Source organism: Pristiophorus japonicus, chromosome 4 (assembly GCF_044704955.1).
Source record: "Pristiophorus japonicus isolate sPriJap1 chromosome 4, sPriJap1.hap1, whole genome shotgun sequence".
Taxonomy (NCBI): Eukaryota; Metazoa; Chordata; class Chondrichthyes; family Pristiophoridae; genus Pristiophorus; species Pristiophorus japonicus.
This window is the reverse complement of record NC_091980.1, coordinates 267,459,137-267,477,345: the sequence shown is the minus strand read 5'-3', so window position 1 is coordinate 267,477,345 and position 18,209 is coordinate 267,459,137. Positions and strand designations below refer to the sequence as shown.

The following is an 18,209-nucleotide window of genomic DNA, read 5'->3' as shown; positions in this document are numbered from 1 at the left end:
TACGGAGGTCGAGCGCAGCTACGGGCTGAGATCCAGGCCCAGCATTTGCGAAGGTCGAGCCCAGTGGCGGGGGTACGAGCCCAGTAGAGGGGGTGGGGGGGGGGTGCAGCGTTCGAGCCCAGTGCGGGGGGGGGCGTACGAGCCAGTGGGGGGGGGGGGGTGGGGGCGCGTACGAGCCCAGTGGGGGGGAGGGGGGGTGTGTGACAGTGTTTGAGCCCAGCCGGCGGGGGCTGGGGGGTCGAGCCCAGTGGGTGCGGGGCGGCGGTGTTCGAGCCCAGCGGAAGGGGTGGGGGGGGCGGTGGCGTTCGAGCCCGGCGGGGGGGGTGGAGGGGGGGTGGCATTCGAGCCTGACGGGTGAGGGGGGGGGGGGGGGGGGGGGGCGGCGGCGCAGCATTTAATATAGGCAGGGCCGTGGCCCGGGAGCGGTGCAGCATGTAACAACGGCGGTACCGTGGCCCAGGAGCAGCGCACCATATAACAGTGGGGTCGTGGCCCAGGAGCGGTGCAGCATTTAACAGCAGCGGGGTTGGGGCCCAAGGGAGGCACAACAGAGCTTGGTCTCCAGTCATCTTGGTCAATCCCCTTCATTGGACCAAGACCTAGCTCTGTCAAGCCCGTGTGGTGGCTGGTGTGCAACGGTCACCACACGTTAAAAAAAAATCCACACACAAGCATTTTCCACCCCTTTAAGATGTAACTCACTGCAACACCTGTGAGCCCATCTTTTTTGGCGTGAAGAGTGTCATCCTCGTCACAAGGGACTGCCTAGTAGTAGTAGTAGGTGCTAATGACTGGTCGGGTGGCCGAGCTGCTGCAAAGGCACTTCCGCCCCTCAAATGTCACAACATCCGCCCCGACCAAAAAAAACCTTCAAAGTGCGGAATATCCATGGCATCTCCGCCGCAACTTTAAAAAACAGAGGGTGGGCCCCTTTCAGGTGGTGGGCAATTTCAGAGAAACATAGAAAATAGGTGCAGGAGTAGGCCATTCGGACCTTCGAGCCTGCACTAACATTCAATAAGATCATGGCTGATCATTCCCTCAGTACCCCTTTCCTGCTTTCTCTCCATACCTCTTGATCCCCTTAGCTGTAAGGGCCATATCTAACTCCCTCTTGAATATATCCAATGAACTGGCATCAACAACTCTCTGCGGCAGGGAATTCTACAGGTTAACAACTCTCTGAGTGAAGAAGTTTCTCCTCATCTCAGTCCTAAATGGCCTACCCCTTATCCTAAGACTATGTCCCCTGGTTCTGGACTTCCCCAACATCAGGAACATTCTTCCTTCATCTAACGTGTCCAGTCCCATCAGAATCTTATACGTTTCTATGAGATCCCCTCTCATCCTTCTAAACTCCAGTGAATAAAGGCCCAGTTGATCTAGTCTCTCCTCATATGACAGTCCAGCCATCCCTGGAATCAGTCTGGTGAACCTTCGCTGCACTCCCTCAATAGCAAGAACATCCTTCCTCAGATTAGGAGAACAAAACTGAACACAATATTCCAGGTGAGGCCTCACCAAGGCCCTGTACAACTGCACTAAGATCTCCCTGCTCCTATACTCAAATCCCCTAGCTATGAAGGCCAACATACCATTTGCCTTCTTCACCGCCTGCTGTACCTGCATGCCAAACTTCAATGACTGATTATGAGAATAGAGGATGAGAATAGACCGGCAGCTAACATAAAAGGGAATCCAAAAGTCTTCTATAGTTATATTGGGCTCAAGTTTCGGCCTGAGTTGCTCCTATTTTTTTTGCAGCAACTAGTTTAGAATGGAGCATCTTAGAAATTGCAATTCTTGGCATTTAGTTTGCTCCAGTTCTAGTGAGTTAGAATAGTTTCATTTTAGAACAGATTTTTTTTTCAAAAGGGGGCGTGTCCAGCCACTTAACGCCTGTTTTGCAAGTTTAGGCAATGAAAACTTACTCCAAACTAACTTAGAATGGAGTAAGTGTAGATTTTTGTACGCTCAGAAAAACCTTGCCTAAACTTATAAATCAGGCGCAGGGAATGAGAGATTGGGGGAGGGGGGGGGGGCAGAGGGAAGGGAAGTTTACAAACATTAAACACTTCACTTTTACAAATAAAGATCCATCATCAATAATAAATGATAAATAAATCAATAAATCAACCAATAAATCAATCCAAAAAAATTAAAAAGTAAAAAATAAAAAAAACAATCAATAATTAAAAAATTATTTCTACTCACCTACTGCAGCACCGGGAGACCTCCAACAGCGTGCTGGGACAGGCCCCCCCCCCCGTGTCTCTGTCTCTCTCTCTGTCAGTGTCTCTCTGTGTTTCTGACAGCGAGGAGGGTGGGGGGGGGGGAAGGGTGTGGAAGGGGGAGGGCAAGGGTGGAGGCAGGTGCGGAAGAAGAGAGGGGGGGATGGAAAGGGGGGGAGGGAAAGGGGGGGAGGGAAAGGGGGGGAGGGAAAGAGGGGGGGAGGGAAAGAGGGGGGGAGGGAAAGGGGGGAGAAAGAGAGGGGGGGAGGGAAAGAAGGGGGGGAGGGAAAGAGGGGGTGGGGGAAGGGAAAGACGCAGAAGACGCCGACGACACTTCGGGCAGGGCCCCCTCCCAGCGAGATGCCGGGCGGATGGGACCCGCCGACGAGGTAAGATGTGTCAGGCCACTCGGCCCGGGATAGGGGAGACATCCCTTCGGCCAGCGATAAGGTCGTCGCCTGGAGACAAGACGCGGGCCAGGAGCTACTGCGCACGCGTGCAGCTGCCGGTGCTGTTATTGCCGCAGGGCTGCAGCTCCACCCCCAGCAGCTCCTGCTGCGCCGTGCCGAGCTGGAAACGGGCCTACAGCTATCTGAGAATCGCGAGGTGCAATTTTTGTTCTACAAATTAGGCAGGCCTCTCCGATGTGCACCGTTCTAGCGGAGGTCCGAAACTTGAGTCCATAAATAGTAAACAGGTAGTAAAAGGGGTGGGGCCGATTATCAACCAAAAAGGAGACCTACACATGGATGCAGAGCGCATGGCTGAGGTTCTAAATAAGTACTTTGCATCTGTCTTTACCAAGGAAAAAGATGCTGCCGATGTCTTAGTGAAAGAGGAGGTAGTTGAGATGTTGGATGGGATAAAAATTGATAAAGAGGTGGTACTAGAAAGGCTGACTGTACTTAAAGTAGCTAAATCACCAAGACCAGATGGGATGCATCCTCGGATCTTGAGGGAAGTAAAGATGAAAATTGCAGAGATATTGGCCATAATCTTCCAATCCTCCTTAGATACGGAGGTCGTGCCAGAGGACTGGAGAATTGCAAATGTTACATCCTTGTTCAAAAAAGGGTGCAAGGATAAACCCAGCAACTATAGGCCAGTCAGTTTAACCTTGGTGATGGGGAAGCTTTTAGAAAAGATAATCCGGGACAAAATTAACAGTTACTTGGACAAGTGTAGATTAATTAAGAAAAACCAACACGGATTTGCTAAAGGCAAATCATGTTTAACTAACTTGATTGAATTTTTTGATGAGGTAACAGAGAGGGTTCAAGAGGGCAATGCGATTGATGTGGTGTACATAGGCGTTGATAAAGTGCCACATAATAGGCTTGCCAGCAAAGTTGAAAACAATGGAATAAAAGGGACAGTGGCAGCATAGATACGAAATTGGCTAAGTGACAGGAAACAGAGAGTAGTGGTGAACGGTTGTTTTTCGGACTGGAGGAAGGTACACAGTGGCGTTCCCTAGGGGTCGGTACTAGGACTACTGCTTTTCTTGATATATATTAACGACTTGGACTTAGGTGCACAGGGCACAATTTTAAAATTTTCAAGTGACACAAAACTTGGAAGTGTAGTGGACACTAAGGAGGATAGTGACAGACTTTAAGAGGACATAGACAGACTGGTGGAATGGGCGGACTCGTGGCAGATTAAATTTAACGCAGAAAAGTGTGAAGTGATACATTTTAGGAGGAAGAATGAGGAGAGACAATATAAACTAAAGGGTACAATTCTAAACGGGGTGCAGGAACAGAAAGACCTGGGGGTATATGTGCACAAATTGTTGCGGGTGGCAGGGCAGGTTGAGAAAGCAGTTAAAAAAGCATACGGGATCCTGGGCTTTATAAATAGAGGTAAAGTGTAGAAAAGCAAGGCAGTTATGATGAAACTTTATAAAACACTGGTTCGGCCTCAATTGGAGTATTGTGTCCAATTCTGGGCACGGCACTTTAGGAAGGATGTAAAGGCTGTTGAGAGGGTGCAGAAAACATTTACAAGAATGGTTCCAGGGATGAGGGACTTCAGTTATGTGGATAGACTGCAGAAGCTGGGGTTGTTCTCCTTAGAGCAGAGAAGGTTTAGAGGAGATTTGATAGAAGTGTTCAAAATCATGAGGGGTCTAGACAGAGAGAAACTGTTCCCTTTGGCAGAAGGATTGAGAACTAGAGGACACAGATTTAAGGTGGTTGGCAGAAGAACCAAAGGCGATGTGAGGAAAAACATTTTTACGCAGCAAGTGGTTATGATCGGGAATGCACTGCCTGAAAGGGTAGTGGAGGTAGATTCAATTGTAGCTTTCAAAGGGGAATTGGTTAAGTACCTGAAGGAAAAAAATTTCGCAGGGCTACGGGGAAAGAGCAGGGGAGTGGGACTAGCTGAAATGCTCTTCCAGAGAGCTGGCACGGGCTCAACAGGTGAGGGAAATTGCCCCGCGGCAGCAGAGCTGCCATTGGTCAGTGTCCCGACAGCTTCTCCTGGCGGGAAGCTGCTAGTGGCTGGGTGGAGTGCCCGTCCTTAAAGGGGAGGGCGCACCACTGCGGCTGCCATTTTATTTTAATTGTCGGCCTACTCTACAGTCGGCCCAACAATGGTGGCCACGGGTTTGGCTGGGCCGCCAACAACCAAACTGGCATCTCCTCTTGGGTACCGGGCTGCTGGCCCAGCCGAAACCCTCCCTAGTGAGCCCAATGTAGGCCTCGCAGCATCCCTCCCTTTAAGTGAAGGGTAGGGATGTTGATACGTGTCAGGGGGTCCAGGGTTATGGGGAGCGGGCAGAGAAGTGGAGTTGAGGTTAAGATCAGATCAGACATCATCTTATTGAATGGCGGAGCAAGCTCAAGGCCTACTCCTGCTCCTATTTCTTATGTTCTTATATCATCAGTGTCGCGCTGACATGCTCAGCATGGCGCTGATGACACCACCCGCCTTCCGCCCCATTCCTGACTCGCTTCCGCCCTCTGCCGCCCCAAAATGATTTTTTTTAAAGAAAAGAGGGCAAATTCCCTCCATTCTCCGCCCCATCAATTCAGGCGGTAATTAATCACATAATTCGAATTACCCATCCTGCCAATTTCTGCCCCTAAGTCTTGTAGAATGAGGGCAGACGGGTGGATACTGAGATCGGCCAGTAATGGAGACAAAGGCCCCTATTTTCCACTTGCTGGATTTTTGGCGCCTGCACATGTTAACATCTGATTTTTTTGTGTATGTGCCAGAAAAAAAAAGAATTGGGGCTTTCACCAAAGAAATATTTGAATTTGGTGCAGCGTCTCAACATTAGTTGGGGGGCGGAGCTTCAAGTCTGCGCTAAAAACTCTCTGGGCATGCGCGAAAAGCTGAAGTTACTAGGGCAACCAGAAATGCTGAAGCCCGCTCCCCAAAAGGACTACTACCCCACCGCTGCCGAAAGGGCCACAAAGGACCTCAAACCCAACTGGACCCGCTGCCCCCTCACGCCCCGCTGCTGGCACCGCACCCCGCACCCCCCCCCCCCCCCCCACCCCATGGACTGGACCCACTGCAATCCCGGGCCAAAAGGACTGCGCCCCACCGGCTGGACTCGCTGCAATCCCAGGCCGAAAGGACTGCTCCCCACCAGCTGGACCCACTGCAATCCCGGGTCGAAAGGACTGCTCCCCTCTGGATGGACCTACTGCAATCCCAGGCTGAAAGAACTGCTCCCCATCAGCTGGACCCACTGCAATCCCGGGCCGCAAGGACTGTTCCCCCTCCCCACCAGCTGGACCCACTGCAATCCCGGGCCGCAAGGACTGTTCCCCCTCCCCACTGGCTGGACCCACTGCAATCCTGGGCCGAATGGTCCCCCGCCCTCCCTGCGAGTTGAAGTTCGGGAGTGGGAGGGCCATTCGGCCAGGGATAGTAGTGGATACAGTCAGTGGGGAACAGTCCTTTCAGCTCGGGATTGCTGCGGTTCCAGCCAGTGGGGAGCAGTCCTTTTGGCCTGGGATTGCAGCAGGGGGAGCAGTCTTTTCGGCCTGGAAATCTTCTTCCCTTGCTCCAAAAAGAGTTCCCTATGGGGGAAAAAAAGGTATTTTATTGTGTATTCTTATTGCCTCGCTTCTGTCCTCTAGTGCGCTGCGCTGATTCCTTAAGTTAACGTAGGTTTTTTTTGTGGGGCTTTTGGTCAGTGCGCGCCACAATGAAAAAATCGTGGTTGGCCAAAATCGATTAAGTCCACAAAAACGACACCGGATCCCGTTTTGACTTGGGTCGGCGCCAACATATTTTAAACTGGCCCACGTGGTCGACACTGGCTTCCAAATGTTGACGAAAGTTGGAAAGTGAGTATTTCATGTCAAAAAATGTTTGGATGTCAAAAAATGATGCACAATCGTGGCGAAAATAGAGGTCAATGACTCTGGACAGTATTGGAGAAGGATGTTCGATGTAGAGCACAGGGGGTTTTGCAGGCCTGAATACTTTACAAATGAAGGACAATGTTGCAGCGTAAGCACCCTTAGTATTTTTTAGGAGGCGTTACAGAACAAGGCAGGTTGTCAACCTTCATCCTACATTGTGAGAAATATTATAATAAATAAGAGGAAATTATTACATAAGTTAATTAGGCTAAAGGAGGACAAAGTGCTGGGACCTGATGGGATATATACAAGGATCCTGAGGGAACTGCGGGAAGAATGGAGACCCTGTTCTATTGAAAGTAGCTGAGTACCAGAAGACTAGAGATTGACCAATGTAATATCAATTTTCAAAATGAGAGACACAGCTAACCTAAGTAATTGCAAGCCTAGTCAGTTTCACATCAGTTTCGTCAGTAGGGAAAATTCTGGAATCTTTAATTAATAAGAAAATTATTGAATACCTCGATGAAAAGAAAATAATTGGAAGCAGCCAACTTCCTTTCAGAAAAGAAACGGAGTTATTTGAGGAAGTGACAGATATGCTTTGGATGTGGTGTACATGAACTTTCAGACAGCCTTTGACAAGGTACCACACAGGAAACCATTAAGGGGAATGGAATTAAGGGGAGGGTAGCAAATTGATTAAAAACTGGTTACAAGAGAAGAAATAGAAAGTCCGAGTTAAGGGTAGTTTCTCAGGGGTCAAGTTTCGGGCTGCGCCGATGCCCGTTTTTCGCGCCCAAAATCGCGTCAAAAACTTACGGAGGAATTCTCGGCCTCCCAGCAGGTTCCCTGGAGCTCAGCGCGACGCGCAGAGATCAGCGGGGGGGGGGGCGGAGCCACAGCGTTGTGCCGATTTTGAAAGTGCGGGGGGGCGGGGCTAACTCTGATCCGAGGACGTCATGCCAGCAGCCCTGCGCGTGCGCGTTCGAGCGCGCACGCATGTGCAGTAGGTTACAAACATTGGCACTCGGCCATTTTTAAAAGAACTTGAAGAAAAGTGCTGATTTGTTTCGTGGAGCTGTGGCAAGGCTTGGGATTAAATCTTGGTGAACTTTTGTGCCTGAAGGAGTGCTTTTAGCAGCACTTGTTGAAGAAATCACCTGCTGAAATCAGTGCTGCTAAACTTCCAGAACAAGTGCTGCACAGGTGCATGCAAAATAAGGACTGTGTGTTTTGAAAAATAAGAGTGTCCACCAAGGATAAAGAATTTCTTGCACAAGGAAGTGGAGATATTGAGCAGAGATGGTAGGAGCTGGATACCAGCAACAGAGGTCGCATAAAAGTGCCACCTAAAGAAATGAAGAAACGCTGGAACCAAGTTGCAGAAAATTACTGCGCAGTGGTGCATACCATGAGATCTGGAAGCCAGTGTGAAACGAAATGGCACGACCTTGGTCAAGTAGTTAGTGTAAGTAATATTTTCATTTTTTAATGTAATCGTAATGTGACTATCTGTATGTCCCACCCTGCAGAAAGACGCAATCTGTAAAAAGTTATATTTTACTCTATGCAGAAGAAATTGGCCCACAACAAAAGGGAAGCAACTCGAACAAGAGGAGGCACGCCCAATCTGCATCCACTGACACCCTTGGAACAGAGGGTAGCTGCTATGATGAGTCGTACATGGAGAAAAGCAATCAGTACAGCACAAGCTGGGCCCGCACGCAAGGAAGAGGGTAAGTCCTGAAAATGCATTGTGCTCCTTCAAATCAATCTGCTGCCTGGCCTGCTATGTGTGAGAGTACTCATGCCACCCATCCTGCCACATCCTTTGCTGTTAAACATTTGACTGTTCTGATATATTTTGCAGAAGATGATGATGATGATGATGCTGATTCTGAAGATCCAGAACAAGAATCAGTAGAACCAGATGCGGACGATCCAGACTGGCTGCAGGTGGCGATGACTGAAATGTCTACAGGGGAGACCTTCCAAATTAATGTTTATGAGCCCATATTAAGGGACATCAGAGTTTCAACCCCTTGTATAGGTTCTGGTTCCACCTTCCATGGTTTTGATTCCGATGTTGCGGATCCCAGTGGTGCTGCTGGTGTAATCCAGCAGTTTACAGCCAGTGCCCCACCATCCGAGCCTGCGCCTCCCACTCGCATAGGTTCTGGTTCCACCTTCCATGGTTTTGATTCCGACGTTGCGGATCCCAGTGGTGCTGGTGATATAATGGAGCAGTATACACCCATTCACCCACCATCCCAGCCCACGGCTCGCACTCGAGGGGTGCCGGATGCAAGACACAGGGCCGCACCGTCCCAGCCCACGCCTCCCACTCTAGTGCTGCCGTCTGGAGTACCATTCTAGCCCGCGCCTCCCACTCTAGTGCTGCCGTCTGGAACACCGAGCGTCCCACCATTCCAGCCCGCGCCTCCCAGTGTAGTGGTGCCGCGAGGCAGACCCAGGATGAGGAGAAGGAGATTGGAGACATGCTCTCCTGAGATGCAGCGTGCAACAGATGCGGCTCAGGTTGTGGCATTGGGTATGGAGACTAATGAGCTTACCCGATCACTCATCGGCAGCGTCTGTGCAGTGGGTGAAGAGGTGACGGTACTGACGGGAAAAATAGCAGTAATGACACGGGAAATTAGGGAGGGAACGTCCGAGGGAGTGCAATCGACGGCCAGGCCGTCAGGTAGGGCATGCAAGTGACGGCACAGGCCGTCAGGGAGGGCATGCAAGCGACGGCACAGGCCCGCATGGAGATAGCTGCTGCAATAAGGGCACACAGCCCCGCCAATCAAATGACACCCCCATGAAGAAATGAACATTCACCGAGATGTGGATGAGAGATGGTTGCAGCCTTTCTTTGCTACTTTTGTTCTTGTTCTTGATGTAACTGTAGTAGCGTTTTTCAAATTGAAATTGTTTTGTAAGTTTTGTAACTTTACAACTTATAAGTGATCTTCGGGTTTTTAAGTGATCTTATAGTGTAAATGCTCTCTCATTTTGTATCTTTTATTTAATTTTGCACCTAAAAAGTGATCCTAAAGTTTAAGTGATCTTAAGAGTGTAAGATTTTTCACATTGAAATTGTTTTGTAACTTTTGTAACTTTACAAGTTTATAAGTGATCTTAAAATTTTTAAAAGATCTTCAAGAGTCAAATTAAAAAGTAAAAGTTTGATGCAACAAATATTTTATTACAGTGACGTTAACTTTTCAATAAAATATTTTTTCATTAGAACTGAATCATGTTCCATTAACACAACACAACATAGGAACAACTCCAAAAAATAAACATGTCCATGCGCAACAGTTGTCGCAGAGCCCTCAGGCATCAGTAATTGAAGCCTGAGGGCATGGATGAGCTGCTGGCACAGGGCTCGAGCAATTGTTAAAGGAGCACGATGGACGGCCCTCCTCTGACCTCATGCTCCGGCATCAGGCACTTGCATGCTTTCCTAATCGTCGTCATCATCCTCATCCTGCTCTTCCAAATTACTATCATCAGGCACTGGCCCCTCATGTGGGTCTTCTGGTTCCACTACCAGCTCCTGCTGCCTCATGGTGGCTAAGTTATGCAGCATGCAGCACACAACAGTGAAGTGACCGACAATCTGAGGAGAGTATTGCAAGTAGCCTCCGGAATGGTCCAGGCATCGGAAACGTTGTTTCAAGATGCTAATGTTCCTCTCTATGATGCTGCGCGTCGCAATGTGCGCCATGTTGTATTGACGATCAGCTTCCGTCCGTGTCACACGTAGGGGCGTCATGAGCCAGGTGGCCAGGCCGTACCCTTTGTCTCCCAGTAGCCAGCTCTGCCCTTCTGGCTGTTGCTCAAACATGTCAGATATAATGCTGTCGAGTAGGATGTACATATCATGAATGCTGCCAGGGTATCTCGCATTGACTGACATGATGCGCTGCACATTGATGGAGCGGAAATCTTTTCTAATCCTGTACTGCTCGGAATCCTTCACAGGTGCACGCAAGGCGATGTGGGTACAATCAATGCAGCCCTGTACCTTTGGGAAGCCGGCAATCCCGAAGAAGCCCACAGCCCTGTCATGGATTGCTTGTGCGGTCATTGGGAACTTGATGAAGTCATTCCTCCGCGCATACAGTGCAGCCGTGACCTGGTAAACGCAGACATGTATTGCACGTTGAGAGATGGCGCACACATCTCCAGTTGTAGCCTGAAACAATCCCGAGGCATAGAAGGCAAGTGCAGCTGTTACCTTCACTTCAACAGACAAGGCAGTCGGCGTTCTGCTTCTGGGCTGCAAATCTGCTCTCAGCATATCACAGATCTCAACGACAACTTCTCTGCGGAAACGCAGCCTTTTGACACCATCAGCCTCGCTCATGTCCAGGTACGAACGCCTGGCTCGATATTGCCGACGTGGGTAAGATCTCCTGCCCATCAGCCTACGGGCTATGACGTTCCTGGTGCGGTGAGCTCTAACCAATTCTCTCCTTTGCAGTGAATTGCTGCTGAACCATTGCATAATCCGTGGTGTTGATAATGCAGAACCCATACTTGAATTACAAATTTAACTTTTAAACTGGCTGGCTGTCTGGCTCTCCCTCCCGGTGCTTTGCTCGCCAGTCTTAGAATAAGGGGTAGGCCATTTAGGACTAAGATGAGGAGAAACTTCTTCACTCAGAGTTGTTAACCTGTGGAATTCCCTGCCGCAGAGAGTTGTTGATGCCAGTTAATTGGATGTATTCAAGAGCGAGTTAGATATGGCCCTTATGGCTAAAGGGATCAAGGGGTATGGAGAGAAAGCAGGAAAGGGGTACTGAGGTGAAGGATTAGCCATGATCTTATTGAATGGTGGTGCAGGCTCGAAGGGCCGAATGGCCTACTCCTGCACATATTTTCTATGTTTCTATGTTACCCTGTCTCCTGGCCGAACGGCCTACAGCCTATAAAAATAAATTCACAGCTGTGGAGGCTGCTGCGTTGCCTGTGTGTGTGGCCCCAACCGTGTTCCTCCCCTTTCTCCTGGCTAAATGGCCTCAAGCTCCTCCGCAGCTTGAAGGCTGCTTGCTGCCTCTTCGGCTGCCGTCGTGCCACTGACGCCGCCCCTATCTCCTGGTCGAATGGCCTCAGGCTCCTCCGCAGCTCGAAGGCTGCTTGCTGCCTCTTCGTCTGCCGCATTGCCACTGACGCCGCCCGTCTCCTGCATGAAAGGCCTGCCTGAAGCACCGCAACTCGAAGGCTGCTTGCTGCCGTTGTTGGGCTGACGTCGGTGGACTGACGTCACCCCTGTCTCCTGCATGAAAGGCCCGAAGCTCCGTAGCTCGAAGGCTGCTGCTGCTTCACACAGGTAGGAATATTCAATATTTTTTTATTTGCTTTATTTATAATTTTTTATTCAGGATGGCTCTTTATTTGTATAAGTGAGACTGTTGAATGCTTGTAAAATGTAATTACTTCTCATCCCCCCCCCCCGTTCCTTACGCCTAATTTGTAACCTACGCCTGATTTCTAAAGAGGCAAGGTTTTTCTGAGCGTACAAAAATCTACACTTACTCCATTCTAAGTTAGTTTGGAGTAAGTTTTTACTGCCTAAACTTTCAAAACAGGCGTAAGTGGCCGGACATGCCCCCTTTTGGAAAAAAAATCTGTTCTAAAATGAAACTGTTCTAATTGACTAGAACTGGAGCAAACTAAATGCCGAGAATTGCAATTTCTAAGATACTCCATTCTAAACTAGTTGCTCCAAAAAAATAGGAGCAACTCAGGCCGAAACTTGACCCATCAGAGTGATTGAAAGTGGCTAGCGGTGTGCCACAGGGTTCTGTTCTGGGATTGCTTTTATTCACTGTGTACATCAATAATCTGGATGTCGGGCTAGAGGGAGTAGTATCCAAATTTTAAAACAATTTGAAATAGGAGACAGTAAATAATTCTGAGGCCCAAAGGAAGCTGCAAGTAGATATTGATAAGATCGTGGATGGGCAAAAAAGCAGATGGAATACAATGTCAGTAAATGAGAGATGGTACATTTTGGCAATAAATGTAATAATTATTCTATTAATGGGGGAAGGCTGGATGATGTGGAAGAGCAGAGAGATTTGGAGTTTAGATTCGTAAGATATTAAGAGTAACACATCACGTGGATAAGGTCATTAAAAAAAGTGGAATACCGAGCTGTCAAGATGCAATATTGCATGCGGTTTTGGACTCCAAGGTATAGGAAGGATGTTGAGGCAATAGAGAGGTTACAACAAAGATTCACTAGGTATGACAAAATACAAATACAAAGGAAGACATGAAAAAATGTGGCTGTTTCCATTAGAGCAGAGGAAATTATGAGATGATTTCATTGAGATATTTAAAATTATGAAGGGGTGGGATAATGTAGATAGAAACAGGTTTAAAATGAAGGGATAATAGATACAATTAAATCCAAGAAATTTAGGACAATTCAGGAAAAAACGTTTTTATAGACAGGCTAAATGAGTGGCTAAGTGAGTGGGCAAGAACATGGCAGATAGAATATAATATGGAAAAATAGAAAAGCAGAGTATTTTTTAAAATGGTGAGAGATTGGGAAATGTTGGTGTTCAGAGGGATCTAAGTGTCCTTCTACACGAATCACTGAAAGTTAACATGCAGGTACAGCAAACAATTAAGAAAGCAAATCATATGTTGGCCTTTATTAGAAGAGGATTTGGGTATAAGAGTAAAGACATCTTACTGCAATTATATAGGGCCCTGGTGAGACCGCACCTGGGAGTACTGTATACAGTTTTGGTCTCCTTACCTCATCATCATAGGCAGTCCCTCGAAATAGAGGAAGACTTGCTTCCACTCTAAAAGTGAGTTCTTAGGTGATTGAACAGTCCAATTTGGGAATTACAGTCTCTGTCACAGGTGGGACAGACAGTTGTTGAAGGAAAGGGTGGGTGGGACTGGTTTGCCGCACGCTCCTTCCGCTGCCTGCGCTCGTTTTCTGCATGCTCTCAGCGATAAGACTCGAGGTGCTCAGCGCCCTCCCAGATGTTCTCCCTCCACTTAGGGCGGTCTTTGGCCAGGGACTCCCAGGTGTCAGTGGGGATGTTGCACTTTATCAAGGAAGCTTTGAGGGTGTCCTTGTAACGTTTCCTCTGCCCACCTTTGGTTCGTTTGTCGTGAAGGAGTTCCGAGTAGAGTGCTTGCTTTGGGAATCTTGTGTCTGGCATGCGAACAATGTGGCCTGCCCAGCGGAGCTGATCAAGTGTGGCCATAAACCAATGGATCCATTACAGATCCAATCCACGTCCGGACCGGGGTCAAGCAGGGCTGTGTCATCGCCCCAACCCTCGTCTCAATCTTCCTCGCTGCCATACTCCACCTCACAGTCAACAAGCTCCCCACTGGAGTAGAACTAAACTACAGAGCCAGTGGGAACGTATTCAACCGTCGTTGTTTCCAGGCCAGTTCCAAGACCACTCCAACGTCTGTCATCAAGCTACAGTACGTGGACGACACCTGCGTCTGCGCACACACAGAGGCTGAACTCCAAGTCATAGTCAACGTATTCACTGAGGCGTATGAAAGCATGGGCTTTACGCTAAACATCCGTAAGACAAAGGTCCTCCATCAACCTGTCCCCGCCGCACAGCACTGCCCCCCAGTCATTAAGATCCACGGCGTGGCCCTGGACAAAGTGGATCATTTCCCATACCTCGGGAGCCTCTTATCAACAAGAGCAGTGGGATGAGACTGTTGGATAGCAGCACCACAGCAAAGCTGGGCGAAATTGGACTAAAACTCTGCAGAGTCCTTTCCAGGTTTTTTCTGTTCTACTAAATCTACCTGTCTTCCAACTTTCAACTACTGAATTATTATGCAAACAGATTTAGGCAAACTCAACGAGGGTCAGTGTTGAAAAAAAATAAAGAAAAACAGGAATGGTATTATGGATCCCCTAAACAATGTTTCATTACTCTGCAGGATTAATTCACATTCATCATCAGTAAACATACCTGGATGGGTTCTGTAAAATTTAATCTTCCACTGCTACCAGAGCTAGACCAAGATTCTGACCTGGCAGTGATGAATCCCTTTTGGTACTTAGTTTGTCGATTTTGCCTCTGCAGCTGGTCTTTGTCTTAAGAACAAAAGAACCAATTTAAGATCAGTTTGATGCTTTGCTATTTTTACATTTTCACTACAAATATGCCTGAAAAAAATGTGAATTTAGAGTAAAATCCAAAGTACTGAGCCAGGCAAATTACAATCGGACAGGAAACCACCCGTGTTTTGCAGGCTCCTGTGTAACAGTTGCAGCTGTCATAGTAAAAGTGCCAATTAATGTTATGACATCACATAGAAACATAGAAAATAGATGCAGGAGTAGGCCATTCGGCCCTTCGAGCCTGCACAACCATTCAATAAGATCATGGCTGATCATTCACCTCAGTACCCCTTTCTTGCTTTCTCTCAATACCCCTTGATCCATTTAGCCGTAAGGGCCATATCTAACTCCCTCTTGAATAAATCTAACAAACTGGCATCAACAACTCTCTGCGGCAAGGAATTCCACAGGTTAACAACTCTCTGGGTGAAGAAGTTTCTCCTCATCTCGGTCCTAAATGGCTTACCCCTTATCCTTAGACTGTGACCCCTGGTTCTGGATTCCCCCAACATCGGGAACATTCTTCCTGCATTAACCTGTCCAATCCCGTCAGAATTTTATATGTTTCTATGAGATCCCCTCTCATTCTTCTAAACTCCAGTAAATACAGGCCCAGTCGATCCAGTCTCTCCTCATATGTCAGTCCTGCCATCCCGGGAATCAGTCTGGTGAACCTTCGCTGCACTCCCTCAATAGCAAGAACGTCCTTCCTCAGATTAGGAGACCAAAACTGAACACAGTATTCCAGCTGAGGCCTCACCAAGGCCCTGTACAGCTGCAGCAAGACCTCCCTGCTCCTATGCTCAAATCCCCTAACAAAGGCCAACATGCCATTTGCCTTCTTCACCGCCTGATGCACCTGCATGCCAACCTTCAATGACTGATGAACCATGACACCCAGGTCTCGTTGCACCTCCCCTTTTCCTAATCTGCCGCCTTTCAGATAATATTCTGCCTTCATGCTTTTGCCACCAAAGTGGATAACCTCACATTTATCCACATTATACTACATCTGCCGTGCATTTGCCCACTCACCTAACCTGTCCAAGTCACCCTGCAGCCTCTTAGCATCCTCCTCATAGCTTACACCGCCACCCAGCTTAGTGTCATCTGCAAACTTGGAGATATTACTCACAATTCCTTCATCTAAATCATTGATGTATATTGTAAATAGCTGGGGTCCCAGCACTGAGCCCTGCGGCACCCCACTAGTCACTGCCTGCCATTCTGAAAAGGACCCGTTTATCCCTACCAACCAGTTCTTCTCTATCCACATCAATGCATTACCCCCAATACCGTGTGCTTTAATTTTGCATACCAATCTCTTGTGTGGGACCTTGTCAAAAGCCTTTTGAAAGTCCAAATACACCACACCCACTGGTTCTCCCTTGTCCACTCTACTAGTTACATCCTCAAAAAATTCTAGAAGATTTGTCAAGCATGATTTCCCTTTCATAAATCCATGCTGACTTGGACCGATCCCGTCACTGCTTTCCAAATGTACTGTTATTTCACCTTTAATAATTGATTCCAACATTTTCCCCACTACTGATGTCAGGCTAACCGGTCTATAATTCCCCGTTTTCTCTCTCCCTCCTTTTTTTAAAAAGTGGTGTTACATTAGCTACTCTCCAGTCCATAGGAACTGATCCAGAGTCGATAGACTATTGGAAAATGATCACCAATGCATCCACTATTTCTAGGGCCACTTCCTTACGTACTCTGAGATGCAGACTATCAGGCCCTGGGGATTTATTGGCCTTTAATCCCATCAATTTCCCTAACACAATTTCCTGACTAATAAGGATTTCCTTCTGTTCCTCCTTCTCACTAGACCCTCGGTCCCCGAGTATTTCCGGAAGGTTATTTGTGTCTTCCTTCGTGAAGGCAGAACCAAAGTATTTGTTCAATTGGTCTGCCATTTCTTTGTTCCCCATTATACATTTGTACCAACAAAGTTAAACGTGTGCAGCAAGGGAAAACGAACCACAATAGTGGGTACTCTGATTTCCTCCAAAACTCAACAGTACCACTGTATATGTGAAAGCCTGCACAGTTGGTGATTACTGCAAAAGTGAATTTCAGAAGAAATGCAAGCAGGTGAAGTAACACTTTGTCACGATGACATAACTTACTTCTGCACATTCCAATTTCTAAGAAAAGAAAAGCCCTACATCCCTATTTTCCTCAAAATATTTAAACATTTCAGATCAGCTGCTATAAAACTACGATCCCATGGCACTATTTCAGAGAAGAGCAGGGGAGTTAGCCCTGCTGTCCTGGCGCATATTTATCCCTCAATCAACATAACAAAAGCAGATTATCCGGACATTATTACATTGCTGTTTGTGGTAGTTTGCTGTGCGCAAATTGGCTGCCGCTTTTCCTACATTACAACAATGACTACACTTCAAAAGTACCTCCTTGGTTGTAAAGCGTTTTGGGGCCTCCGGTGGTCATGAAAGGCGCTATATGAATTGAAGTCTTTCTTTCTTTTTTTCTCTCTCATGTCACCTCTGGTTCTCTTACCAATCACCTTAAATATGTGCTCTCTAGTTATAGAAACATAGAAAATATGTGCAGGAGTAGGCCATTCAGCCCTGCGAGCCTGCACCATCATTCAATATGATCATGGCTGATCATACAACTTCAGTACCTCATTCCTGCTTTCTCTCCATACCCCTTGATCCCTTTAGCCGTATGGGTCACATCTAACTCCCTTTTGAATATATCTAACGAACTGGCCTCAACAACTTTCTGAGGTAGAGAATTCCACAGGTTCACAATTCTCTGAGTGAAGAAGTTTCTCCTCATCTCGGTCCTAAGTGGCTTACCCCTTATCCTTAGACTGTGACCTCTGGTTCTGGACTTCCCCAACATCAGGAACATTCTTCCTGCTTCTAACCTGTCCAATCCCGTTAGAATTTTGTATGTTTCTATGAGATCCCCTCTCATTCTTCTAAATGCCAGTGAATATAAGCCTAGTCGATCCAGTCTATCTTCATATGTCAGTCCTGCCATCCCGGGTATCAGTCTGGTGAACCTTCGCTGCACTCCCTCAATAGCAAGAATGTCCTTCCTCAGATTGGGAGACCAAAACTGTACACAATACTCCAGGTGTGGCCTCACCAAGCCCTGTACAACTGCAGTAAGACCTCCCTGCTCCTATACTCAAATCTCCTAGCTATGAAGGCCAACATACTATTTGCCTTCTTCACCGCCTGCTGTATCTGCATGCCAACTTTCAATAACTGATGTACCATGACACCCAGGTCTCATTGCACCTCCCCTTTTCCTAATCTGTCACCATTCAGATAATATTCTGCCTTTGTGTTTTTGCCCCCAAAGTGGATAACCTCACATTTATCAACATTATACTGCATTTGCCATGCATTTGCCCACTCACCTAACCTGTCCAAGTCACCCTGCAGCCTCTTAGCATCCTCCTCACAGCTCACACTGCCACCCAGCTTAGTGTCATCTGCAAATTTGGAGATATTA

General features: G+C 47.7%; 1 protein-coding gene across 4 annotated transcripts in view; it reads right to left on the bottom strand.

Annotated features, from left to right (window-relative positions):
* The window catches only part of LOC139263400 (spermatogenesis-associated protein 7 homolog), a 98,339-nt gene that overhangs the window by 55,081 nt on the left and 25,049 nt on the right, over positions 1–18,209 (bottom strand). For all 4 annotated transcript variants that reach the window (XM_070879440.1, XM_070879437.1, XM_070879438.1 and 1 more), the window contains one exon: positions 14,557–14,681. In XM_070879440.1, the coding sequence (XP_070735541.1) occupies positions 14,557–14,681 (125 nt within the window). The remainder of the gene's footprint in view (positions 1–14,556; positions 14,682–18,209) is intronic.